Source organism: Hippocampus zosterae, chromosome 6 (assembly GCF_025434085.1).
Source record: "Hippocampus zosterae strain Florida chromosome 6, ASM2543408v3, whole genome shotgun sequence".
Lineage (NCBI taxonomy): Eukaryota > Metazoa > Chordata > Actinopteri > Syngnathiformes > Syngnathidae > Hippocampus > Hippocampus zosterae.
Genome location: NC_067456.1, coordinates 8,544,644 through 8,572,351, shown reverse-complemented (window position 1 = coordinate 8,572,351; position 27,708 = coordinate 8,544,644). Strand labels below are relative to the sequence as shown.

General features: G+C 41.0%; 2 protein-coding genes and 1 long non-coding RNA gene across 5 annotated transcripts; 2 read left to right on the top strand and 1 right to left on the bottom strand.

Annotated features, from left to right (window-relative positions):
• The first annotated feature begins 10 nt into the window (after positions 1–10).
• On the top strand, positions 11–14,108 carry lifra (LIF receptor subunit alpha a). 2 transcript variants are annotated; one of them, XM_052068572.1, is made up of 18 exons: positions 11–183; positions 5,521–5,662; positions 5,797–5,933; positions 6,167–6,320; positions 6,414–6,689; positions 7,540–7,666; positions 7,816–7,949; positions 8,084–8,226; positions 8,310–8,463; positions 8,631–8,695; positions 8,946–9,183; positions 9,509–9,694; positions 9,785–9,877; positions 9,974–10,123; positions 10,236–10,373; positions 10,456–10,549; positions 10,669–10,735; positions 11,158–14,108. In XM_052068572.1, exons 2-18 carry the CDS (start codon positions 5,581–5,583, stop codon positions 11,821–11,823), a joined length of 2,904 nt encoding a protein of 967 aa, XP_051924532.1. In that variant the 5' UTR covers positions 11–183; positions 5,521–5,580; the 3' UTR covers positions 11,824–14,108. The 2 variants fall into 2 exon arrangements, with proteins under 2 accessions (XP_051924532.1, XP_051924530.1); XM_052068570.1 differs by having other exon boundaries at positions 10,669–10,741.
• On the bottom strand, positions 9,935–16,722 carry LOC127602457 (uncharacterized). 2 transcript variants are annotated; one of them, XR_007962802.1, is made up of 3 exons: positions 16,681–16,722; positions 16,386–16,599; positions 9,935–10,240 (listed from the first exon to the last, which is right to left on the bottom strand). It is a non-coding gene; the product is annotated as an uncharacterized LOC127602457 (long non-coding RNA). The 2 variants fall into 2 exon arrangements; XR_007962801.1 differs by having other exon boundaries at positions 16,386–16,716.
• On the top strand, positions 14,215–25,805 carry spef2 (sperm flagellar 2). The gene is made up of 26 exons (XM_052068569.1): positions 14,215–15,149; positions 15,917–16,019; positions 16,887–17,115; positions 17,220–17,375; positions 17,506–17,646; positions 18,261–18,337; positions 18,600–18,792; positions 18,937–19,125; positions 19,220–19,407; positions 19,757–19,904; positions 20,627–20,843; positions 20,949–21,022; positions 21,100–21,154; positions 21,247–21,281; positions 21,379–21,482; positions 21,577–21,818; positions 22,303–22,369; positions 22,449–22,609; positions 22,735–22,902; positions 23,429–23,553; positions 23,655–23,782; positions 24,246–24,384; positions 24,461–24,598; positions 24,986–25,108; positions 25,287–25,346; positions 25,451–25,805. Exons 1-26 carry the CDS (start codon positions 15,092–15,094, stop codon positions 25,652–25,654), a joined length of 3,522 nt encoding a protein of 1,173 aa, XP_051924529.1. The 5' UTR covers positions 14,215–15,091; the 3' UTR covers positions 25,655–25,805.
• The last annotated feature ends 1,903 nt before the right edge of the window (positions 25,806–27,708 follow it).

The window sequence follows — 27,708 nt, the reverse complement described above, 5'->3', positions numbered from 1 at the left end:
ATCGAAAACACTGCGTTCCCGTAATCCCAACCCACGGTGTTTGTATCCATTGGGATTGGGTATGCCACACAGTACGGGCCAACGACCGTCATCTATCAAACGCATAGAAATCACCGCACCAGTCGTTTCCTCGCTGGATTACGTGATTCACTACATCATAAAGGATTCGTGGCCACGCAGAAGGTAATTTTCGAGTCCTAGCGAGCTCATAAAACCGTTAAACGATAACCTTATCGGTGTACGATTGTTGTTGGCCTGCAGTGTTTTTTCCTCCCGATACATCATTCACCTTTCAATACTTGTGCGTGTGCTGTGTAAGTAGAAGAACAATATTGAAGATGCTTTAACAGTCGATCTACGTTAAATATTCCACGATAAAATATCAATCCAGAAAATAATGCACTCAAATGTCAATGTAGGACGTTACGGCGTCTCTGCATCTAGTGCTTACCCCTTGCTAATGCTATTGCTAACGCCAACCTTATTGAAACGATGCAATGTGGATTTCATTTTCTGTGATCTCTTATTGAGGGTCACTAATCAGAATTAATAAATTACACACACACACAAGCATGTGTGTGTGTGTGTGTGTGTGTGTATATATATATATATATATATATATATATATATATATACACCGTTGTGTATATATATATACACACACACACACACACACACATACCCCATATGCATACAGACATATACAGTACTTAACATTGTGCACTCTTTGTGTGTTGTCCTTAAAGGGACAATGATGACTACGATGAATACATTTTAAAAATGATGCCAGCAACAATGATGATGCTGGTACACTCAGGCTTGGTTCTGTCATTTCGTTGTTAAGCTTATTTAATTGTGAGAGGATAATTTTTTTTTCTCTTTGTTTTTCACGAGCTGATGTTGTGCGACTATGAAGCTTACAATATTAATTCTCATCCTATGCTTACGCAATGTGTATTAAATAAAAACTCTTAGGAAATGCCATACACACACACAATATTGCTCATAATATATAATAAATAAGCACTTGTCTGATTGTCGCATCATATTTTTTTGTACATTTAATGTGGTTCTCAGAGGACTAAAATTGTCTCGTAGGACAAATCTTCCTGATCCCTTCTTTGTTTACAACAATTCCACCTTTTAATTATCATAGCTTTGTGACAGTGGTGCTTTGATCTGTACAGTTCATGCTGTTTGCACTGAATCAGTCAGTAAGGTTTTCTTCACTCTGGCGTGTCTTGGGAATAGAAACTTCGAGACGGTAATGACCATTAAAGACGGCAGCTCCTGTTACAGTAGCTCTTGGTTTCTTTCTCCTTACTCACTTGTAGCTGTGTGCATACCATGTGCTTGTTAAACCAGTTTAAGTATAAAATGTTGATTATACAAGAAGTAAAAGCATTTGGTCGTTCATTATTGACTGGAAATGTTTTTTTTGTGTTTTGTATTTATAATTGTTCTTTTAGCAATCTAAACAATTAACAAAAGAATCATCCAAATACCCAATTAATCGATAGAATTTTGAGTCGGTTTTACAAATATTAAAATATTCGGTATGCAGAACTATACACATCTCTACTCATGCCCAAATGATCACCCCAATACTTTGTTTTTTTTAATGGACATTTTTAAGGCTTTTCCTTTTCATATGCACACACATAATGTCCATTAACTATGACCAATTGTTTACCGGCTATATTACTTTTGCCATTATGTGTACATGTAGGTTTAAATGCATGAAGAACTACAGAGAACAGGAAGGAAGGAAGGAAGGACGAAAGGACTGATTGAGTCTGACTGCTTCACACACTGGACTGAATGTCCTCTCACTGGTGATGTCAGAGCAATGGCATTTTCTCACACACACACACACACACACGCATCTGTTAACTTATTTTGTTCCCAAAGCATCCGCTTGTTCTCTCGTTCCCATTCAAAGGTCGGGATCAGGATTGTGGCTCATGTTTCAGAATACCAACACATACTCCAAACAAGCTCTTTTACTCTCCCATGTATACCAGTTTCATTTTGGTGTAACATGCAGAGTCACAAAAACATTGGAATAGCTGAAGTGAATCGACCCCCTTTCACAATTTATGATTTTGCCTCTGTAGTGGCACAAAAGGTATTTTGAGCCACCGACTCACATGATCGCAAAGGGGGAGTCCGGGGTCACTAATGGACTAAGATCATACTGCTTTTCTGCGTGGCAGAATTAAGTCAGTGCAATGACAAAGGTCAACGAATCCTCTAAAGTTTTTGATCATTTCACACATGTGGATTCAGCACCTCGTTGTTGACTCAAGCGCAACAAGCGTCTTGACACAAAAACATCGGTGTTAGCTAATTTAGTCTACGATAGTCTACCATCACGAGTTAGCCCGAATGGTGTGACTTGGTATCATCTAAAGGCGCAGAAACTAATTCCTGCGGAATTAATTTTTGTTTTGTGGGAGTCACCAATTGAAATTAGCTATACGTTTATTTTTTTTGTTCTTTTTTTCGAGAATGAAAGCCAATCGCCTAATCTTCATTTCCGTTGCACATTTGTCATTGTTGTTTCGTAATGCAAAAGTGTTTTTTTTTTTCATGCCGTTACTTCATCGATAACTTTTCACCCTTTCGTGCATCCTGTAACCTGATAACATGGTAAGCGGTGCACCTTAGTAACCGTTGTCCCTGAATGGGTTAAAACACTCAATTCTAAAAACATTTGACAGCCACAGCCCTAAATTATTCCAAAAGAATTGGTATGTCTCAATGGGAAGTTGGAACCTCATTTATTTTTACGTTTGAATAGGAAAGATGGCCACCAGTAAATCTTACTTAAACATGAGCCTGTAAGCTTGTTTGATCCCAGATGAGTTTATTCTTGATATTTTGGTTATTTTTCTCTGACCAAAAACTGTTTTGAAGCTAAATCACATGTCAACTAGTGCCCAGGACTGGATTGCTTTCAGTTTTATTATAATCAATGAGATGTCTACCTGATTGGAGACCTTCTTTTATTTCGGTCTAACCAAATGAATGAATATTTAGAAAATCACCTTTTTTTCAGGTTTCGCTCCCATATTGTGTGCGATCTGTAATAAATAAATTGTGACTAAATAAGTTGAAGTTCTTTTGAACTGGAATGAAACGGATGGAAACTCTTTTCGGCGGCCACAGGGGCTAACTATTGTCCTGTGTTCAAGGACAGAACTAAAAGGCCTGAAAACATTTTGGCTTCGGAGAAATGTTTACCGTGCTGCACTTTACACAGCATTTCGACATATTTTCCCAGAGCTCGAAATGGTCCAGGACAAAAAAGACAAAAGTCAGAGGTGGTGAGACAAGAAAAAAAGTCTCGTCTAAAACGGGGACACTGCTGGCATACAGATGAAGCTCCCGGCTCGGTTTTTAAGTGCCGGCCACGTTCTTGTTGTTTGCCTCATCTGCGGTCGCGTTTATGGCTTCTGCCTTGCAAACAAGTATTGATTTGTACGGGTGTGGCAAGCTTCTTGAGGTATCAGTTTCTTGGGTGCATTTCCCAGAATCTGCTCATTGTCCGGCTTCCAATCACTGGACTTTGAATGTGGCGGGGGTTGTAAGGCGTATTCTACTTCAGGATCTTTTCATGTTGGGGGGCCCTCGCCAGTTCAGAAAGCATCCTTGTACTGACACGCGTGTGTGCGTGTGGGGGGGGGGGACACTGAGTTTATTTATGAGACCCGACAACTGTATCGGAACCTATGCCGTAGAATTTTATCGGGAGGTGCTGCTTTTTTCCAAACCAAATACACTGGGAACATTTCAAATGGAATAAATGACAAACCCATCATTTTAATTTCAAGTGCAGGCACGGTGTGTGTTGCAATAATGGATTAAGTAGTACCAGTGCGTTGTTTTAAAGCTTTTATGGTGCGTGTCAAAGCTTGTCCATTTCGAAAACTGTAGCACCTGTGTGACAGTTGAACACAACGAATCCGAGAATAGGTTTTCGCAAGCACGCAGGTTCGTCCGAGTTCATGGCTTTATATATAGTCATGCTCACCTGTGCTTCTTTTCATCGGGAGTGTTGACTTGAGCACCAACTTGGTTATACTCTCCTTTTCAGCAGGACTGAGTTGGCCCTTGTCTTGTTTTAGTGCATTTTTAAGCACTTGTTGACATGAATTCCACTAAACTGGCATGCATCTTTGACTTTGTCAAACTTGATTTACAGTACATGCAGTCTTGCATGTACTGAGTTAGGAAAAAAAATCTTTTGCCCTTTTTTTTTTGAGCGGAGGAGTACTATTTCATGCTTCTTGAACTTTGCAAATCTTTTTTTTTTCTTTCTTCTTTGGACCATGTAATGCTTGTGGAATTTGGGAAAAAAAGACTACCGGTCCTCTGTGACTTTCAAAGAGCTAATGTGGTGTCATGTTGACACATGACATGTTGACACTGTGTCAACATGTGGTGTTTTTCTGGATTAAAAATGTGTTTTTGTGGGGAGGGAACTGATAACCTTTTCAGTGAGTAAATTAATTTGATATGTTAGTTACAATTCAGTTACAAGCCCGGCCATGGAACAAATTCCACTCTTGCATCATGATACCACTGTATCTTAAATTAATACCTCTCAGATAGTATCACTCGGTGTGAGAACACTAACCTTTTCAGTGAGTAAATTAATTTGATATGTTAGTTACAATTCAGTTACAAGCCCGGCCATGGAACAAATTCCACTCTTGCATCATGATACCACTGTATCTTAAATTAATACCTCTCAGATAGTATCACTCGGTGTGAGAACACAGATTGCGAGGAATTACCTTCAAGCGTGAATCTCACAACATTAGTTGAATGCATCGTTATAATTACCGGTAGTTTGCAGCATTACGCAAAGCAATATTGCGATTTCCACGAAACTCCGGACATGGATGTTGCATTGGCATATGATAAACCCATTCAACACTGCCTTTGTAATAACAATAACCCATTCCATTTTGGTGCAGATAAATTAAAGGTGCATATATTATCTTGAAACATATTTTCAACGTGTTTTATGGCTTGCATTGGGGCCAAGTCGGGCAGCACCATATCTAGTAGATAGAGTTGTGAGGAAAAGAACGTACTGTGAAATGCCGCCGCCTTCTGGAGTCCAACAACATCCCTTGGGACATCTTGATTTATTTATATGTAGTTGAGGGAGGACGTACTGTAGATATGCTTCGGATTGTTTGGCCTTGCTGGAGGTCTGTGCTAAATAATTTTGGACAGAGAGCTTCTCGGGCAAGTGTGCAAATGTTGTGGCCAGTGTATTTTTTTCATTGGCTTCGTTGTTTCTTCAGGTTGGTACTTGTGCTGTTAAGGGTTGGCTTTTCCAGTTATGGCAACATAAAGAGTTGACGTGCGGGAAAAAAACGTGCGGTCGTTTCTCAGACTTGCTGCTCATTCAAAACAAACTATCTACAGTAGTTGTATATGTAGAAAATGACTTCACTGGAGTCTGTATTTGTGTTTTTTCTTTTTTTTTTTAATGCTCTTCAGGGTGCTCTGCCAACAGCATGGTGTTGTCATAGTGGAACGGACCACAAGCAGTCACTCGCCATGCCTCAGTTACAAAGCAGCTGCTGGCCTGTCCGGCTCATCTGTTGTCTCCTCTTTGTGGTACACACTCATGCCCAAAATGGTAGGAATCTTCCATCCTTCTTTCATCATTCGTTTGAAATATCGGCTCTCCGCACGAGACGCACATTGGCCCGAACTTGTGCAATAGAAGCAAAGGATTCAGTGTTTTGTGTGTTTGCTTATGTTTCTTTTCAGAGCTGACCGTACCACAGCAGGTAAAACTGACACCCGACATGTACACGCAACAAATATCCATTTCCTGGCTGGGAGGCAGCGCCAACATGTTCGATGTCATGATCCTCAGAACGGAACTCAATGAAACTGTCTTCTATGTGAGGGGCATTCTCTTATTTTAAATTATGTAGCCAGAGTTTCCTTCTAAAATGGCGTTGAAAATAGGGATGTCCCGATCACGCTTTTTGGGTCTTTTGAGCCTTTGGTTTTAAGCATTTCCCGATACCGAGTCCTGATCCGATACCTCTTCAATGCATGAAGAAATAAAGAGCGTGCATCGGATTTTTCTCAAATGAATATGGAAATATACTTAGATGGTGTCATGTTTTAGGACTCGCTACATGCGACTCTCAACCTGACGACTGGTCGGTACGAGTGGAATTGGACCTCAGCAGAACCTCTCGAATGTACCTCGTTGTCTGTCCGAATCCGCTCCAGAGAGGGTACGGAGACGAGTGAATGGAGCGCCGAACAGATCCTCCAAGGTTAACCTGCTTTAATATTATGAACAGACCAAAGTATTTTGTCTATTGATATCTTTCCGCCCTTACGTGATCCAATTATTTTTCTTTCTTCAGGAAATGATCTGCCTACCAAAGTGAAGTTCCAGATGTACCCCCAGGATAGAATTGTGCACGCGGGGGACAACACCACGTTCTGCTGCATTGTGGCGGAAGGGTCGCTCTTCGGTTCCGTGCATTATGGCAACACGGCCATGAACGCCACACGGCTGAGTCGGCGGAGTTACAGCATCACAGTAACTCACCAGCCTCCGTCAAACAGGACGGGGACCAATGTCATCTGCAAGGACAGCGAAAAGACCAAAATTGTGGGGGCCGTGGTCTTTGTTGCATGTAAGTTTAATGCTTCAATTTAAGTTTGTCCTAATAGGATGTAATTGTTGAAAATCAACCATTACCTTATCAAAAACTGTACATTGTTGTTTTCCAGTTAAATCATTAATCTCATCGCTCTAGTATAAATGTATAACGTGTTGTTTTATATCGTCTGAATTTGATGTGGCAGTTTGGCGTTTTTGTATCAATGTATTTGTATTATTTTAATCAGTAACAATCAATAAGAGAAGATATCTTTTATTTGTCCCACACTGGGGAAATTTACAGCCTCCAGCAGCAAGAATGTGGGTAGAAAGAAGAAAAAACAAACAAACACCGTTCAATTAAGTGCAATATAAATACAAAATGGACAAATCGCAGTGCTATTTACAATTGTTTTTCACATCACACACACCCTTTAATTATTATTATTATTATTATTGTTGTTATTTTTATTCAGCAGCCTGACAGCAGTCGGTAGGAACGAGCGTCGGTATCTCTCCTTCTTACAGCGCGGGTGTAACAGTCCCTAAAACAAACCCTACTTCGCGGTTTTCACCTAGCGCGACCAGTCCCAAGTCCCCATTGACCGCAAAAGACGATGGATTACTGTATGCCATTTTACTCGAATTGGAAGGTGTTTTGGGGCCAGATTTTCTTGGCCGATACCCTCCAAAAGCCATTTTTTTCCCAACACACACACAAAAAAATTCTATTTTTCTGCAACCGATTTGTCTAATTTTCAAAACTTTTGGCGCATCATACTTAGGTTGACGTGACCAATCCAACCAGACTCAGCAAATTAGTCAGACTGTCATTTTTGGGTTCATCTTGTCACATTGCTACTTCATACTTATTATTTCCCCAGATCCTCCCCTGCTCAGTGATTTTCATTGCGAGACTCGAGATTTGACGTCGGCCGTATGCCAGTGGAAAGAAGCGCGAGACACGCGACTGTACGGCAAACGGAGAACGATCTACTCGCTCAACAAAAGGTACTTTGCGTATGCTATTGGACACGTCAAAATCTAAGCGGTGCATCCAGCTGAGAGAAACAGTGGCTTTGACCTCCAAAAGATTATTTTGTCTCAAACAAATGCCAGTTCACTGTCTAATATGATTATCTTTTTTTTTTTTTTTGTAGGAAATGTGAGGCCAAATCGGTAGAAAATCTGAGAACATGTAGTATGGCGCACTGGGAGGGTAACTGGACGCTGGAAGCTGTGAATCATCTCGGCCAGGACATCCTGTTGGATTCAGCTGAAATCCGCCACAGAGGTGAGTGGCTCAGCCCCACTTCATCGCGGAACACATACATTCATTTTTAACGCTCAAAATTCCAAGCATGGAATATAAATGTACTGTGTCTAAAGTATTTGTTTTTGATTGCTCTGTTTTTTTTTTCATCACAGTGCGCCCAGTGGCACCTGAAAACCTGAACGCTGTAGTCAATGCTTGGAATGCCACCTTGCTGTGGAAGTGGCGATATGACAGCTACGATTCCCTGCCACTTGTTTGCCAGGTAGAGATCAGGTCTCACGACAACAAAACAAAGGTCAGTTACTTTCTTTGCACATGTTGGAGCACCATTGCTTCTTTTCATTTTCAACATTTGGTAAAAATGTTGTACGTGTCCAGCGCACCTTCACGGGCGTCGGTCTGACGGCGGTACAGCTTTTGAAACTTTATCCAAATGAAGAGTACACCTTTAAAGTCCGCTGTGGCGCCCAGCGGAATTTCTGGAAATGGGGAAATTGGAGCCAACCCATTTCTATCCAAACAAATATGGACGGTAAGGATGGATATATGGTTTGAAAACCTTTCTTGTACTGTTAAATCCAAATTTCAAAATAAAATGAATGATCATTTCACTGTATTTTCATGTTTTGGATTGCTATTTGATGACATGAAAGATTCAAGGTGTGAACTTGCTAACCGTCATTTACATTTTCATCACAGTTCCAAATCAGCCTGATGTGTGGATGCATATCAACAGTGACAACTCTGGTCAGATTATTTGGAAGGTGATTTTTATTTTATTTATTTCTGACATATAAATATCATTGAACTGAATGAGTTATGATATTATACATTGTGATGTCATTTTTACTTCTTTATTTTACCTGTGCCGTATGGTTACTTTCTATTGCCAGACATGTGTGTAGCGGTATTAACTAGTCCTGTAGCCGGGAACCAGGCTTCGAACCCATAATCACCTGAAATGGGATATTAACATAAATCTTTCTTCCTCTTGCGCAACCTTCCCCTCTTTAGCCTCTGACATCCCGAGAAAGCCACGGTCAGATCACATCTTACGAAGTGACGCTCTGGAGCCCCAAAGAGAACCTGCAGCACACTGAAATGCTTCCTCCTGACACTTTTATGCTGCCAATCAACCTCACTCGAATCTCCGCCTTCACCAATGACAACCAAGTCATGGCAGCTGTCATTGCCAAGAACGCTGCAGGGGATTCACTTCCCGCAAGTGTAATCATACCTCTACACATCTCAGGTATGTCGTATGTGTACAGACTTAAACAGCCAAAACAGTAGTTACACTTTAGCAATCGAATCCGTTCAGTTACAAGAGAGATACTATTTCTTTAGATTACAGTCCAAGAGGTGTTTATTGATATTTGGTGTTCTAAAACTTTTGATGTAATTTGGATTGTGAATATCTCAGTAACTTCACGTCAAAGACAAATGAAATTTTAAAAAAGCTTCATTTCCACCAACATATTCTCATATCCTCACGCATTTTGCTACGTGAGAGCCTCATACTTTTTCTGCATTTAAAACGTTTTTTGTTTTTCATTTTATTTCCTTATTCTTTCCAGATCAGAGTCAAATTGCTGAGTCCAGGGTGGTTTATATGGACAGAGGTTTCCACCTGGTCTGGCAGGATGACACCAACTCAAGCTGCGGTTATGTCATTGAGTGGCATGACGCCCTCTGCCAGCAAGACTGCCATGTGGAGTGGGTCAAGGTGGCAATGGGAACCACAAATACGTCCATCGAGTCAGGTACTTTGAGCGAAAACAACCTGGATTCAACTTGCAAGCGTGAATTCCTAAATCGGATTGACTTACAAGTGACTCTCATCCCTTCATCAGCGAACTTCCAGCCAGGCGTGAAGTACAACATCTCCCTGTTTAGTTGCTCCTCAGAGCTGCTGCAGTACTGGCAGGGCTACATGCAGGAACTGCGTAAGTAGGACGAACCTTTTTGGCAACAGAAGCAGCAGTCCTTTTCAAATTTTGGGGGGAATTTCAAACCACCTTCATACCTTCCCCTCCCCCAAGCTCCCTCCAGAGCCGTCCCCCACCTGTTCATCAATCAGCAGGACTCAGACGTTCTCTTGACGTGGGAAGCCATGCCGCAGGCTAGCAGGAGAGGATACATCTTGGGTTACAACATTTACCTCAACAATGACTCCCAGCTCGTGCTACTCGGTACGTATTAGCCTCTTCTAACGGTTTTGCGGTGTTTGAGTGCGGCAACATTACTGCTACGTCCTGTGCTCTTTCTTTCCACCGTTGTTTCCCATCCTGCCCATCCCTGCAGCCAATCTGTCGGGAGAAGGAAGCAGGAAGTACACAGTGAAGGGTCTTTCCGAGGGTTCCTACAAATTCACGGTCAAAACGTACAATTCAGCAGGCGAGGACACCGGCGCCACAATTTCCATCACAGTAGAGCAGTTAGGTATGTATTTTATTTGATGTTATTTTTCACGACCTATAAAAATCCGCGGGCAACAATTTCTCCTTTGTTCTCTTCCTTCAAGCTGATTGGCTGATCCTGGAAATACTGGCAACTCTGGGAGCTGTCGCTTTATTGCTGTCCATTGTCACCTTCCTTTGTTATAAGAAACGGAAATGGTGAGTCAGCTTTCTTGCCTGAAGCACCTTTTATTTAAGCATGTGACCTGAATATTGATATTCAGGTGACGTATTCAATGCGTGCTGCGCATTAATATTTTCCATTTTGTTCTCATCAGGGTGAAGATGGCCTTCTATCCAGACATACCGCAACCCAAATTGAGCGATGACTGGACTAGGACGCAGGTACGTGTAAGTATAATGTATGACCATTATCACAATTAGAAAAATGTTTCCCAATGTTTTTTGAGCCAAGGCACATATTTTACCAACACCAACAGAATTGTTCTGTTGTTTGAATCGTAACAAATGGATACCCGGGATAATTGTACATTTTGCATCTCCTCAAAGAGCATTTAATTGAGCATTTAATTGAAAAGAGATTGTTCGGACGATCACTATAGGTTGCTGGCGTAGATTGATAAATTAACTCCTATTTTAAAAGGTTTCATTCAGTAAAATTTGATCTTTTCCCGTAGCAAACTTGATGATCTTTCGTGACAATTTCTGCTGCAGTTCTTATATTGGGATTTTGCTTGTTTTTTTTCCTTTTGTGTAAACTATCCTGTATCTCATTGACATCTTTGATCATTGATTGAACTCGACAGGGTCCACTGGATGTGAGGCCATCGCCCCACAACGTGGTCCATGTTGTAGGAAAGCCCGAATTAGACTCCCTTAAAGAAGTGTTGGTCGTCATTCCCGAAGAGGATGAGGAGGAAGAGGATCAGATCGGAGGCGAGCCAGTCGACACGGATGAGCCAGCGTCATTACGCTACTACAACCAAATGATTGACGAACGCCCCATTAGGCCACGCTACCCAGACTCTTTGGACTCGTCTTCATCCTCGATGGACTCCGGGCAAACTGATGTGACCTACACAGGAATCCAAACTTCAGGGTCATCGCTGGTCTTCCACACGGATCAACAAGGTTCCTCTGAGGTCGAAATGGCTGCCAGTGGAGGTGCTTACCGCCCCCAGAGGCAACCTGCAAGTGACAACTCGATCCCGGTTCCAGCGCAGTCTTCCCAAGACCCCCAAGCTCCTTGCTCCGGAGGCTACAAACCCCAAAGCTCTTGGAATTTGGACTCGCCCAGGGAGGCTGAGGAGCGGGACTGCCTGGCACCGTGCTTGGGCTCGCCCACTTCCATGGCTTCCACTCAGTTCCTCCTCCCTGACATCGAGTCAGAGGAGCACGACAAAGAGAAACGTCCGCTCTCTACTTCCGCAGCAGGCTGGTTCACCAACCTGCTGTCCTCTGCAAAACCATGATAATCCTCTCATCAGAAGCTGCTCGGCCAATAGGTTGGCCTAACCCTTTTACATTCACGTTACCAGTGACATTATCAAACTGGAAAAAGCTTCACCCATCAGGCCAAAATATCATATCATCATTTGATGTAGCAGTTTGAAAGCAAGCCGAAAATATGACGTTTGAGAAACAAAAGGTAAACACGAGGCTGAAATGTGATCCTTACTATTTCCTCATATAGTGGCCAGAAGCATGGATTTACTCATTATGTTATTTTACAGCAGAGTTCACGTGGTGTGTTGGCGTTAATCTACCATGACATATAATGGGTAAGTCAGTCAAAGTAGGGGGGGGGGGATCCATGATGCTATTAAAATAGTTTGTGTATTGAAGTGGATGGCATTTGGCACGGCTTCTTTCAGAGCTGAGGCCACTCTTTGAGGAAATCTGGAAAATCTATTGGCTTTCTTCACGACTGGGCATTCAGTGCTGACGTTATTTCAGAGTTGCAGCTTTTAGCTATTTTTTTTTTGTTTGACCCGTTGTGATGTGAGTTTCAAAACACTAGATGATGATGAATGAAAGTAATTTCCAAACCAAACATTTCCCTAAGTATTTGTTGAAACACTACAAAAGGAAGACTTATTTTTATGTTTTGTATGAACGGAACATGTCCCTCAATTGTCTTTTGAGTCGCCCCCTCATGAGATGATGTCCTATGCACTTTGAATAAGTCATTGTTTTACACACATTCAGAAGGTGATGCATTTTACACTCTGGAATTGTCTGGATGATGACACGGATGATATAAGCTAGAATGTATTCAATATCATGTACTGAACAAATGCTATCGTGTTACTTTGAATTGTTTACAATCGTCTTGTTTAATCAAGTTCTTTTGTAAATATTTCACAGGCCAGTTTTTTTTTACGTCACATGTAGTATGTTACCTGCTAGTCAGCAACTTTCCATTTTAATATTGAGAATACAATACATCTTTATTTATATAGTAACTTGGGGTGTCAATCATAGTGTTCGAGTTTCATATATAATTGTAATGCTTCCATTCATTTGCACCATGTCACATTTCACAAATTGCCTTGCCACTCAATCAGATTTGATCCATTATGTAAAATGACTGTAACTCAGAACACATCAATAATGTTTGAGACCCTGGTAACAGCATATTATTATTGTTTTTTTAAAGCATTTGCTTTTATTTCCCTTTGGATAGCTTTGCCATCTCCATATTTCTCTCATATTATGACACCTTTCCACAGATTGTGTCATGCTTTATTAATCAGGTTGATTTTCATTCATTTGCATAGATGTAAAGTAGGAATTGTATGCTCATTTCCAAGTCAAGTTTCTCAGTGCCTACAGCTGACAAGCTTTAAGTAAAACTACTGTGACAGGAATGGTGGCAAAAATAACTTGGGTGTTACTGGATAACTTTGCTGGTCTACTTCTCAGGCGGTCCTTTCTTTTGACTACTGGGGGAGATGTCTGTTGTTTTGTTTTAAATACAATGCCCATTGACTGGATTCAATCCAAAAGCTATAGTGGATCGTCAAATGACTGTCCAAGCCGATATGAGATCAAATGAAACAGAAGATATAGTTTGGAGGATTTAAACGAAGCTGCACATTGTTTTTCATCCTTTAAAGCCTCATCTCCAACGAGGCAGGGCATGCTCTTAGATTTTATTTGTGTCAACAAATAACATTTTATACTAAACAATGTGGTGGATGTGTATCCCATTGCTCTCTTAGATAGGAAATGTATTATATACAATTTAACCAACAGATCTTACTGTTTGTCATGTATAGTATATAGTGATTGTCTTCCAATGATAGCTTAGCCTTAGTGTGCTTTCACAGCATTGTCACATTTCCAGATGCTGATGTGGTCTCAAGTAAAGCAGAAAACGGGTTGTGTAGATGATATCAGGGTAGTTTGCTCCCGCCACTCTTCCTGATTTATAAATGCATGTTGTATAAGCAAACACTACAAGATCACAGTTTGAGACTCTGGCTTTAAAAAAACTAACACTGACTAATGCTATGCATGACTTAATGGCTACAGTAAATGTGCATCAATAAATACTCAAATTATTGAAATGCTTTAAATTCTATGATCTTTCAAAGAATATTATTTTCATGTTTGTAATTCCTGATTGCAAGGCAGAATAAGCATATAGAATTTCAAAATCATGTGGATTTTTTTTTTCCTGAACCAATGCTTCATGTTAACACCAAGCTGAAATGTTACTCATCAAAAACAATTAAAAATTAAATAACAATAACTTGTCTGGCTACTTATTTGCTTTTCCTTTGTGTATTTGTTTTATGGGGGCGGTATTGCATGTCCTTGAACAATGGCTGCAAAAACCCTAAAAAGCATGTATGTCCCTGTTGTCCCTATTGGTTTGCGAATAATAACTGATCGTAGATCAGTGAGAAGGCTTCAACCCCCTCTACGATGTTTTAAGCGCATACGTGTACAATGCATCCAGGGACAGGTGGCCTCATCCTGCACATCACTCCAATTGTTGTCGCGTATCCATGGTGACGAGACCTCCGAGTCGCTTTGCTCGTCTTCAATTTTTCATTTAAGTGGCTTTTTGATTTTTTTCCTCGAGAAAGCGTTTATTTAATAGGTGTTATTATAGATTTGATATAAAATGTGGCGGCGTAATTGGCAACTTCCAGTACTTTTTTTTCCAGACACAGACAGCTTTTTCCAATCGCTGTAAGGTAGCAGGACTATCGTTTGTGTTGCACTGACGTTGCATTTTGGGGTTATTGAACCTGCAACTCCGAATTTGCCAATCGGTTGCTGACTTTATCAAATTTTTTGAAGTTGCCATCAGTGGTGTAGTGGGGATTTTTTAAGTGGGTGTACGGGATTCTGGGATGTTCTACATATACATACAGAACATCAATCATAGGCTACAACACCAGTTGAACTAACGTTAAATTTAATGTTTTACTACTCCAAAATAATCACAGGCCAACGTTATTAAGCATAACTCGCATTAGGGCTAAAACCGAAATAAACATTGAAAGTGGCGCCGGGAGAAGTGGGTGGACGGCGTACCCCCGCGTACCACGCCCACTACACCCCTGGTTACCATAGCAACGCCGCTTTTACGCGTCTGTTTGCTTGCGGTCGACCGACGAATGTTTTCTGTCTTGTTGGTGGGAAGAATTTCAAACGACCGCCAATAGGACCTTGGGAAAACAAGCGGTAGAGGACCAAAGAGAGACAAGTGTTCAAAAGAAAAATATGTCGGACATATTGTGCAAATGGCTCAACGAGGAGCTTCGCCTGTCAAAGATTGTCGGTATGTACGATTGATGTATTAATTGACAGTTACCTGTGTGCTAACTCATTTATGCTAATCCTGACTGATGGTGACTTTCGTGTAATAAATGAATTTCTCTTCAAACATTCTCATACCTGTCAACTTTTCGGCGCGCCAACCTGTATAAACTACCAAAAAAAATCCTTATAAAGAGCAAAAAAATCCTTATAACATACCAAAGCGTTTTATATGTCAAAATAACGGCAGAAAAAACCCCACGAAATGTTCAATGATATTTATTGTAGATCTCCATAATACAATGTCTGGTTAACGTCTAATCATCATTCTACTTAGTGGCATTACTGTGTTCAGAATTGTATTCCCGCGTTACTTTTTTCACCAACTCCAAATCATTTGGAGTTGGTGAAAAAAAAAACGGAAATCCGTATGATTTGTGCGATACGGCCATAGACGTAAGATTCACCACAAAATCCGTATGAACTATGCCTAATCCGTATGAGTTGACAGGTATGCATTCTGTGTTGAGGCAAAATGATTCGTCCTCACAGGCGAAAGGGTGTTCAAGCGAAATATCTGACTAAATAATAGCTATACTGTACTTATTATTATTTAGACGCCTCCCGATAGGTGTAACTCAATAAATTACAGTCTGGTAGAAAAGTTTGTCACATTTTCGGTGAACCGATTTATGTTGGTCTAATTTTTTGGAACAGTCTTCAGTTCTCAGTCTTTTGTTGTTTGCCATTTGATTTACCGTGAATGTTTACATATGTTCATCCTTTCAGAACCAAGGAACTTTGCGAAGGATTTCTCCAGCGGGTACCTCATTGGAGAAGTTTTACAAAAATATCAAATGATTAATGATGTCAGTGTCTTTATGAAAACAGAGTAAGTTCATTTATTTTCTTCTCTTTTTTCCACCAAATTCTCAAAATTGCTTGCTTTTGCTTGTATATGTAGCCGAGTCTTTGGAAAGACAAGACTGAACACAAAATAATTTTTATTTGGGCTTTAATCCCGACTGAACAATGAAAAAGTGTACAGCTTTAAGGTGAAAGTCTGAGATGTTAACTGAATACTAAGAGTTCGAAAAGGGATCTAAGAGATCAAAGAAAATTATCTGACAGATTAAAGAAAATTACGCCACAATAGACAAAGGCTTGCTTCATAGGGAAACAGAAATAATAAAAAGACTTCTTAGTGCAGAACAAATAATCATTACAACCCAATGTTTTGAGATGGAGACACACTTACTCGATACGTTCCGGTGTGTTGGGTGTGTACAAAACACGTGGAAAAACACAAATGATCTCCCCTCTAAAGAACAGATAACACAGTTCATATAATTTCACAGTAAAAAAACAAAACATATTTACATCTTGTAACATTGCGAACACTTACGCTGTACAGACTCACTCACACAAACCACTAGTGATAGATTTCAAACTCCAAACCACGATATTGTGCTCTACAAATACCATTCAAATAATTAATCATCTGTCCAAAATTAACACCTAACATGTATCATGGTAAACTTGTTACCAATTACCTGAATGTCGCCAGGGTTACGACGACGATCATGGGTGTATCATTCTCACGCGCTCCATGTGTTCCCGCGTGTTTAGATCTAGTGTTGCTCTTAAAGTGATAGTGCTACATTTGTTAAACAAGGAAGCCTTCACTACAAACGTCTAAGTAAGGTTCACCTGCTTACAGATAGTTCTGTGTTTTAATATGGGAAAAAAATGCCTACAGCACCTCCACCTCCAAACTGAACAATTTCACACGCCTTGAGCCAACTCTCCATCGGCTAGGCATCTCCTTCGACTTGACCAGAGCTCAAGCAGTGATGCAGGAGAAGCCTGGCGCCGCCACACATCTTCTTTATCAGCTCTACGTCTCACTAGAAAAGCAGGGAAAGAGGAAATCCGAAATCATGCAACCTGATGCCCTGCATAAAAAAGGTCACAAAATCTTCTCTGATGTAAGTGTGATGAGCTTCATTCATGCAACACCCTGTTAAACTGAGACCACTACCAAACAATCTGAATATATATCCTATCCATGAATTTCTTCTTCTTCATGTAGCGTCTAAATCTTGTGGTGAAGAAACGCGATGCAGAGTTGAAGTTGCAGAAAGTCAATCAAGACGTAGAGAAGAGACGCCCTCAGTTTGACAAGTCAGCCCAGAAGAAGAGTCAACTCAAAGATCAAGATGAGAAGAGAACCACAAACATGAGGAAGGTGCTGAAGGAAACTCATGATTTTCTCTCGGTGTCACAGATATTAACTTTAATGCACCACAGAGTTAAAATAAGACCCCCCCACCCCACACACACACACATATCCCAACATTATTCTGTATGTTTTGCAGTTTTCTCGTCCAAAATACAGTGATGTCATGTCAAGTCAAAACCAGTCCACTGACGTCCAGGTGCCAAAACCGCCCCCCTACACTTCGTTGGTCAACATGAGGCGGCACAAGCATCAGCAACGCAAAGATCAGCAAGCAGAGGTCACAGTCACATGCAAGCTAGTCAGAATTCAAAAAGTTTAAGGCCGCGCTTCAAGTTGACCTGCAAATACTTGCTTGCAACTAGAGTTGCTCTTGGTTTTTAAAAAAAATGAAGATAAGACGTGAGACTTACTCCAGCAACATGGCGTGTGAAAGTCAGACATATAGTCGTGTCTGACTACCGTCCTACTGCAAAGACTTCAGCCTTGAAATTGTCTCTGGCTTAAACACTTGAGTTCTAGGCTTGATGTCAAACTCAAAAACTAGACTAGACTTGTACCCCAGCTCTCTGTGTGAAGACTCAAGACTAGACTTGGTCTCATGCAAAATTTGAGAAGCACTTGCTCTCCAGCTAAAAACGCACAGAAGGAGACAGACTTGCCCAATAAAGACCTGATTTTATCAACCTTGATGCATTTAAGATACTTTAGCATTTTAGAAGGATTGTATTTCATTCACAGGTTAAAATAAATGTAACTACCGGTCAATGCGGTCTCCTGCTCTAAGACTTTATACTAACTTGCCCTGCAAAGACATGGCCTTGAGCTCAAAGTTACAAGTCTGTGATTGATATCAAACTAATATGTTGTGTCTCTATACTTCTGTCCATGTAGATTGTCCAAGCTGAAATTGCAGAGTTTGAGATGAATAGGAAGAAGCTGACCACTTCGGGCTTGGCTTCCTCTTCAGGGTGAGAGAAACGTTTTTATTATCCATCAGTGTGAAATGTTTGTATTTATCATTACAGACCATGGTTTTTTTTGTTCTCATAGTGTCACAAAAATATTACTGCGGTGTATATCGAGAATAAGCCATACAGTAGTAATTGCCCCTAAAAATGTGAGAATAAGCAGATCAGAAAATGGATGGATAGATGAATGAACCTCAAATATGTGGGGGATTACTCAACTTGGTATTGTCGAATGTTTTTTGAACCTCTTTGCTCTCACTAGGGATCTCGTTGTTCCACTTGGAGGTAGCACTCAGGCCAACGGAGGTGAAAATGAGCTCATGCTTCAGTCCAGCAGCGCGTATATTCAGGAGATCCGCCGGAGGTTGCAGGAAAATGTTGCCGCTTCTGAGCAGAGAGAAAAGAGACGAATCAGATGCCTGGTCGAGCAGCTCAAAGCCCATGTGGCTCAAGAGGTGGGTCACATACCATAAGATTGATTGAGTCAAGTGAGACAGACGTGGGGCATTGGTAAAAATTCCTTAACTATTTCTTATTTTGAATTTAGTTTAGTCTTAAACTCACCACCCTTCATGGCAATGTGGCTCCCTCCCCTACAGGAGAGATGGCGAGAAGAGCAGCTGGTAAGGTGTCTGACAGGCCAGACTCAGCAAGAGAAACGTTTGGCAGTGCAGCTACTCCAGATGCGCAAGCAGAAAGATGCATTTCGTCAGAATCGCCTGCTGATAGAACAGCAATTCCAGCAACAGAGAGAGAAGGAATTCCGAGAAGCTCTAGAAAGGGAAGCGGTGAGTGTCAACAGGATGCACACTTTACAGTCCTGTACATTTGATGAGATGTCATATCTGCCTTTTCTGATATGCAGCATCTTTTGTGATTCAGGCCTTGACCCGTCAAGCTCAGTTGGAGCGGGCAGAGGAGATTGAACTGGAGCTGGAGTTCTGCAAGAAGATGGCTGCCGAGTGCGCTCGGAACAGATCCAAGAAGCACTTTGAGAACTGTAAGGAAATTTTGGAGCAGATTTTGGACTTGGCCACCAAGGTTGGAGAATATCGCGTGCTCACCAAAAAGTAAGTGATATGTTCGCACCACAGACGTTGCATCAGACTTTAATAATCATAGCAATATTAATAACAGCAATTTACTGTATATCACACTTGTCAAGATTAAATTCACATCAGGCAAAAATAATGAAGGGACCCAAATTAACAATTTGTCACCCACACATTTCACCACTTCTCCTTTTGTTGTGCTTTCAGGACAGGGTGGAGTGAAATGATAAAAATAATCATGTCCTGTTGGTTGTATGACAATTGTAATTGCATTCCTAACAGGAGCAAACAAAGCAGTGGCGTGATATACTGTACTTTGTTTCAATTATTTTGCATTGGATTCAAGTTAAGGCTGTGCCATTTGCAGTCTGATTCCAGCAAAGCTGATGCGTGAATGGAAGGAACTGTTGTTAAACGGTCTCCCTCTTTACGAGCAGCAGCGGCTCACATCGCCTGATCCAGTTGAGCTCCAGAAACAGGAGCTACTCAATAGTCAAGATTACGAAGAATATGTTGTGAGTTATACCGAACAAAAATATAATTGTCGCGCTTATGTTTTTGCCCATATTTTTCATGAGTTGACCTCAAAGATCTAAGTCACAGGTGTCAAGGTCAAAGCCCGAGGGCCAGATCTGGACCGTCACATCATTTTATGTGGCCCGTGAAAGCAATTCAAGCATGTCAACTTCCATGATGCTTGCTAAAGTCTGAACCAAAATTTCAAATTGTCATATACTGTAAAATGTACTCATTGCAATGTTGGAACAATCCATTATTCTTGACTTCTGATGTCAAAATTGGTTATCCATCTTGTTACTCGCTGAGTATATAATATTTGGAGGTGGTTAAACATTTATATGGTTTCACAAAATTCACAGTCATGAAGGCCCACTGAGGGAAACCGTAACTACAATGTAGCCCGTGACAAAAATGAGTTTGACACCCCTGATCTAAGTCTACGATCTAACAATACAAAAACGTAATTGCCCTCAATTATTGTTCCTATACCTGTTTTCATCTGTATAAATGAGCACTTCTCTTTTGCTGAAGTAACTCATCTACCGCACAGGTTTGACTATCATGCTCTTGGCTTTGTAATTCAAGATCAAGTAAATTGAAAACATTTTGTGCCTAGTGTATCTTTTGAGCTGCATGCAGAATGGGACCGTACATGGGGCAAGTGAACCCTTAGTTTTGATTGGACTTTGTTGTGTTGTTACCATGTGGTGTGTGTTAGAACATGGTGGGAGAATGGACATGGACAGAGGAGTCCGGGGAGGCCAGTTCACCAGTTGTGCCGAGCCTCAACGTGATTCTCAGACACGTGTTCTTGAGAATGAGGAGCTTGATCCCACCACAGAGCCCATCAACAATTCCTGGCTACAGGCTCAAGGCGTGTGTCCTGGGCAAGTTCTGCTCCGGCAAGACCACCTGCCTGAAGAAGATTGCTCAAGGTACATGATGTCAGTTAATCTAACGGTGCTTGCGCGCACAAGAACGCGCCGTGTTTCTTACGTATTTTTTTCTTTCGAAGTAAGCCTGTTGTCTTCTCTGTGTAGAACTCAAAATATGTGTCCTATCAGTGGACACACTAGTCGAGGAGGCGCTGAACGCTCACCAAAGTAGAGAGAGGGTGAGTCAAGATTCACTTCTCAGACCAGACTAGAATGTAGGACCTCAACATTCTATTTTTTAAAAAAACATGTGCAGGTCAGAGACGAAAATGAAGAAACTGAGAATGAAGTAGCCGCAATTCTGAATACTGGTGGGTTATTTGTTAATACACGTAACACAGTTTTAGTCAGCATGCTGTAATCTGCAGCATCGTCATTGTTTTTGTTGTACTTTATTTTTCAGATCTGCACCGCAAAGAGGAAAGAGCGCGCATAAACGTAAGCAAAGCAATCGCTGGATTTACTCACTACATGCAAGAGTCAAATGTGTCTTCAAAACAGCCATCCCACGCGCTCCCTTTTCCGTTTATCCCAGTTGTCGATCCGTGCACTGCTGGGAAGTGCTGCTGCAGAAGAGCTGAGCAAAGGCAAAGTCATCCCCGACGAGCTGTTGGTGGACATTGTCGTGGAGGCTATCAGGTATCACTGCATTGCACTCAGTGGTAGAATCATCAACATCGGAAAAAGTTGCAGACGACACACACTATAGAAATATTTGCGATCTTGTGAGCAGCCAGGTTCCTTTCGAGTCAGGCTGGATCCTGGATGGCTTTCCGGTCAACATAGATCAGGCCCATCTTCTGGAGACAGCCGTTGCCTCGCTCGACATCGGGTACGAAGTAGTGGGCAGAAAGATAGACCTCGCCATTGATCCGAATCCTCCGCTGCCCCCGCCCCCGCCACCAGCACTGGACTTGGCTGTACTGATGGATATTCCTGATCAGTGTGTTGCCAAGCGGGCGGTCAATTCCCCTGGTATGTTTCGAATAATCACTGAAGTGAAGGGTTCTTAATATTTTGGCCTTGTCATGCAGCAAAATAGTAGACAGTACTGTGCAAAGGTTTTTGACAAACACCATTGTCATTGTATTGTTTTGTTATAGTAAAAGATTAAATTACAGGACAGAAAGCAGAAAGATAATTTCCCTAGATTTTGTGAAGTAATGCGTTGTCCGAGGAAGAACTCATTCCAAAAGATCTGGATAAATAGTTACACTTTGTCTGTTGATCATGGTCCATGAACCAGGATGTAGTCTGCCATCACAAAAAGATAGACATTGAACAAACAAACTCAAATGTGACATGAAAAAAAAAGTTTTTCACTTACAGTTAAACCAGTCTGGCTCTGTTCACATGATGCCTGTGCACAGTACTCTATAGGCAGATATTTTTTTAAACAACCTTTCAACTGGATTTCACCACATTGTTAAGAATTGTGTGAAATTTCTTTCATGTAAAGATGGAGGCAAACACACTTCTGGTGCACATGTCAACAAGCGATTGTTTATTGCGCAGATTCCACACAGGTAATTATTATTATTTCTTGTGTTACTTGATTGGCTGTCACCTTGCATCTCCAGTCCAACATCTATTCTCCTCTTTTAGGATCACATCTTTTCAGGATAACTGGATTAAACTAGAGGAATGGTTTGGAAACGCTGGCAGGAAAAGCATTTTGACGCGTGTGAATGCAGATGTAACGATGGAGGAGCTTTACATGACCATGAAAAGTATCCTACAGAAGGCTATAGTACAAAAACAGGAAGGTAAAAAGACATTCATATATTGGGGGAAAAACATTTTGTCCATCACTGTGCAGAGGAGCATAACCTTTTAAGAACAAACAAACATGTTGACGTTTATGACATTTTTTTCCAAACTACTGCCCCAGCTCCTAGGTTTCCTCATGTTGAGGAAGTTGTGTTGGACACCCCTTCAGTGTCTTCCCCTTCTGCTGTGAGCTCTGCACAAACGCCGGCCCTCACAAATGAAGATTCCAAACATGAAGGATCCCAGTTGAGCCTCACTGAGGACAAATCCAATTCGGTCACCCCATCAGGTACAATGGCCACCTTTTTAACGTGTGAAAAACTGTTTGAAATGTTTGCAAAGGTGTGTCATGGGGAAAATTATCCATTGTGTTGCTTAGTTATGGTGAAGGGTTGTGCACAAGCACTCAAACTGTGTGCGTGTGTGCATGTGTGCATGTGTGCGTGCGTGTGTGTGTGTGATCTGCATTGAATAGAGTGTGATAGCCTAAAAACGTTTTCGGCGGATTGTTAATAAGGTTAAAAAAGAGGAGTGGCTCCAGAGATGCACCCTGGGGTACACCCCTCTCAATGATTACAAAATATCACACACACACATAAAAACGTTGGATAAAAAGGTATTGTGCTAAATTAATTCAGTCCGGTCTTTGAGGTATTACTGGAATCAGTCTAGCACGGTGTGAAAGGTGAGAATGAAAAGTACACCGGTGTCAGCTGAATTGGACTAGAAAGACTCATAAAGGTGGTAAATAAGAGTGGAGTTGAGTGGCGACTATTGTCATCAGAATTTAATAGACTTTTCATCCCAAGCTGCAGATCCAACAAGCAAGATGTCAGTTGACTCAGTGGCCGATGAGGACTTGCAAGAAGCCCCACCCACCTCTACCTCACCTATCCCGGGTTCTTCCCGCTGGGTCTATGTAGATGAGCCACTTTCCTCAGTAGGAAACAATTTGTGTTCTTATCAGAAGACTGTCGCGTAGAAGAATTCTCTTCCTATCGCGTTAACTTCTCCTTTTGTTTTCTACATGTCCTCATTTAGGATAAAGCGGCGTATCTGTGCCAACAGTGGGAGTCAATATGTGATTCTTATGTGAGCAGTGTAAAGGCTGTGATGCAGGAGCTCCGCTTAGAACGTACAGTTATTGACCAGCACTTGTATGATATCAGGTAAATTATAATTGAAAGTGTGTTTTCATATACTGTAATAATGCATTGATTCTCAAAGTATGGTAGGAGTACAGTACCGCTTTTGGTAGTCAGGCTCTTTCTAGTGGTATACATAAGAGTCATCGGATTAAATACGGTTACCGGTTAAGTACGGTTAAGTATATAACAATTAAAAGTTTTTTTTAATGATCACACAGGCCTACTACGTTACTGAATTTTAATGTTGGCTATTAGGGTGCTATTTGGAGAGCAAAGTATTTTGAGGTGGTACTTGATGTAAAAAGCTTGAAAGCCACTGCACTAGTCATATTTATCACAAATATATTTTGCTGTAAAATCACCGAATAATGCAAAACAGATTTTGAATAATTTCTTGGCTACAGATTAAAGAAAAGTACCGGTAATGCCGATATTTTTTTCCCATTGTATTCAATTCATTCCGAACCATGTGGCACTTATTCAGAGAGGAGTTCAAGCAATTCCTAGAGCGGCCGGACCTGAAGCAGGAGTTAGTCTCTCAGTGGCAGAAGGACTACAACAGCATACCTGATGATCTGAGGAAAAACGAGGAGACCAAAGCAGAGTTAAATCATCGCCTGGATGTAAGTAAAAAAGAAAAAAGACTGAACATAGAAGTGACTGACGAATGTAAACTTAAGTGTTGTGATTGATGCGAAGGACTTGCGGGAGCATTTGTGGGACATTGTCGACACGCACAAGGAAGATGATGAGACACAACGGGCTGTGCTCATACGTGAGAAATGGTTGGAGGACCACACCACTATCCTTGTCAACCATCATTTAAGACTCATACAGGTGACACTTTTTCTTGAAGTGCTCCAACTAGTTAATATTTCATGTGGGAAATTACTACAGATTTAATTTTTCTGAGGTGGTTCCAAGTATTTTAATTCCAGGGCAAAAAAAATATCTATACCCGGTGGATTAAAATCGAACAAATATCCCGACAATTATGATGAAAGTTTTCCTTTGACTGTTCTCAGTCTTCGTGATTAAAGTTGTTTTATCAACCCAATGAGATAAGGAACTAGATCGATAAGCAGTATCGACTGTGAAGTTGGAATTTTTTTAATTCTGATGAATTCTCATACCCAGTTATGACCTCATTTAGTACACTACCACACCCTTCTTTAAATGTTTCTTTATTTAGTTTAATGCTTAAAAAATCTTTTTCTTACCTAGGTGGAAATGAGCCGTTTTCAGAACACACGCAATATTTTGCGGGACTACTATCTTAATGGGGGTCAACAGGAACACCTGGACTCTATCCCCCTCCTTGACATTGAAGATATAGGACCTGCAAAGGTGTCTCCCTGCAATCCGATTCCCTGTATTATTTCTGTTGATGTAGATTTTTTTTTATATACAGTAATTCTTTTTCTTCAAAAAATTTTCTATACTTTAATCCAAAATAAACGTATGAATATTTGTGACAATAATGCACAGTTGTATCATTAATGGATCTCATGTCGTTTGGGTCTAGATACTTCGTGAGATCTTGATCGCCAAACACGACGATGCCCTCACAGTCATAAGTAAACTGGTAATGCGGCTCGTGTAAACACGTAATTTAGGAACATGTGTGTTTGATATGGTGCATGCATATGGAAGGAGTCTTTTTAAACCGCAAATTTTGTCCACGCGTAGGTGTCAACAGAACCGCAGCAGGTGGAGCTGAAAGCACAAGACGTCGAGAAAATCCAAGAGAAGGAAAAAGCCCAGGAGAAGGAGAAAGAAAAGGAAAAGGAAAAAGAGAAGGAAAAGGAGAAAGAGAAGGAAAAGGAGAAAGAGAATGCAAACAAAAAGAATAAAGACAAAGATAAAAAACTGAAAGGCAGTGAATTAATTTAGCATCATGGCTTGCAGCAGGTTATCTACTTTATTTTATAGTGCATATTGTTTTCATCTTGTGGTCAGGTTCCCCATCCCCTCCTCCTGCACCCAGCCCACCACCAGCTGTGGAAACAGTGGAGAAGACCCCAGTGGGCGTTAAAAATGTCAAACAGAAACTAATAATCAAAGAATACACAGCCGCCTTGAAGCATGAAGGTACTGCTCGCTCACCTCCAAATGAACACATGTTTCTGGACGCTGTTCTTTAAACATACTTAGATTTGACTAATTTTGTTCAAAATGATAGAAACTCTGTGTGATTCTTTTGGAAAATAAAAAACGCCATTTATGAAGACATGCACATTTTTACATTATTTGAATCCTGGAAAGCAAATCACGGACTCGGTTTGAACATGTTCAACAAAAATTGATATCATCTGTACAAATGGCAATTTTCTTGGTCTCTTAAAAATACCACTGAAAACATGTTAGTGTGTTTGTGTGTGCGAATTTGGTTTCTAGAGAATTCATCAAAGGTACGAATTAAGCTGGTGAAAGGCCACGGGCTGGTACTGGTGAACTCTCTGCAAAGCAGAGCAGACGAGATCTTTAGCGAGATGCGAGACAGCTTAGAAGCACATTACGTTGCACAAATGAAGAGGTCAGTGTCACTTTTTTTCAATGCCATTGCACGACGTGTAATATTAATGAAAATCAATGTGATGACCATGAGCCATTAACATTTTTTTTTTAGTATTGATCAACTTGCAGAGGTGGTGCGTCACTTCATAGAGACTGCTTCTAAACTCCAGAATGAGCTGGTGCTGGTAAGTAAAGCCTTTTCGTGGGTTTTAATTTCTTTTTAAGTGCAGATTCACATAATACATTGTTGTGGCACCAGGATATTACACCAACCAATCAACATTTTGTTTGCATGTGCCCTGACTGACCCTGATAAATTGATTTTTACCTCATTGAAGGTTTGTTTGAGGCCCTATAGGATTTGTATTCATGTAGCTTTTTTGAGAGGATGACATTTGAGGGTACTTCATGGTGAATAACAATCTCTGGCTTTTTGGTATAGTCCATATTTTCTTGGTTTTAGGAAAGTATTGATTTCTATTTGAATGGAGACTCCCTATTGATTCCAAGTCCACCAACCCAACTGAGTCCACCTGCATCGGAGACAATAACAAGATCAATGCTGACAGTTCTTCAGCTGGACGCGCTGTACCACTGTCTTTGCAATGAGGCTCCAACAGGTGAACCGCCTGAGCTTTGTTGGTTTCTGTCCAGTCGCCTTTCCTTTCTCCTAATTCATTTTTTTTCCATCCTTCCTGTTTCAATTTTCAGGTGTCATGTCCAGTTCTGAGTTCTTCCATCTGATCAGGGACATCCTCCCTTTCAACACTCTGCCCGAACCTTGGGAAAACATGACTGAAACACAGGTATGCTCAGTTCTTCTAAAATATTAGGTTTTTATTCGGTAAACAAGTCAAACAAAATCCAGTTAGCAAACAGCAATGAAGGCCTCACTGGCAGTGTCAGTCAAAATGTTTTATACAGCCGTTGAATTGAATATCGTTTGATTCTGTCACTAATGTTGTGAGTCAACTCCGATTATGCGAGACCCTGTCATGTCTGTCATTTCCCCTCTTGGTTGTATTGTAGTTGAACGAGATCATTTCCCTGCTCACTGATGGATACAAACAGATAGACTGGCGTCGATTCCTTCTCAGTGCTGCCATCCCTTGGCCGTTTCCCTCCTTAACACAACTGCTATGGGTGCGCAAGCATTTCAAGGCAGCAGACATTGATGACACAGGGTACATCAGTGAGGAACACTATCTGCAGGTTTGAGGCCCTCTTACTTCTTGAAGTGTGATTTCCATTTTGTGCCCTTGTTTAATCTGCCTTAACCAACTTGAGTGGTCGTCTATTCAAGTGTTTCCTAACCTTTACTTTTCCAAATCACTTATTTTAAGCAATGAGCAGTAGTTTGGAAGATGGTAAACAATGTTCCAAGCTGTCAATTGCCACTTTAGGTTCCAAGTTTACTCTCAAATATCAAT

Excerpts from the sequence above, each read along its gene's own strand:
- spef2 (XM_052068569.1), top strand. The coding sequence starts at position 15,092 with ATGTCGGACATATTGTGCAAATGGCTCAACGAGGAGCTTCGCCTGTCA. Across the intron at positions 21,155-21,246 it reads AGCCGCAATTCTGAATACTG|ATCTGCACCGCAAAGAGGAA; the intron begins GTGGGTTATTTG and ends TTTATTTTTCAG. Across the intron at positions 21,282-21,378 it reads AGGAAAGAGCGCGCATAAAC|TTGTCGATCCGTGCACTGCT; the intron begins GTAAGCAAAGCA and ends CGTTTATCCCAG.
- lifra (XM_052068570.1), top strand. The coding sequence starts at position 5,581 with ATGCCTCAGTTACAAAGCAGCTGCTGGCCTGTCCGGCTCATCTGTTGT. Across the intron at positions 6,321-6,413 it reads CGCCGAACAGATCCTCCAAG|GAAATGATCTGCCTACCAAA; the intron begins GTTAACCTGCTT and ends TTCTTTCTTCAG. Across the intron at positions 8,696-8,945 it reads CTGGTCAGATTATTTGGAAG|CCTCTGACATCCCGAGAAAG; the intron begins GTGATTTTTATT and ends TCCCCTCTTTAG.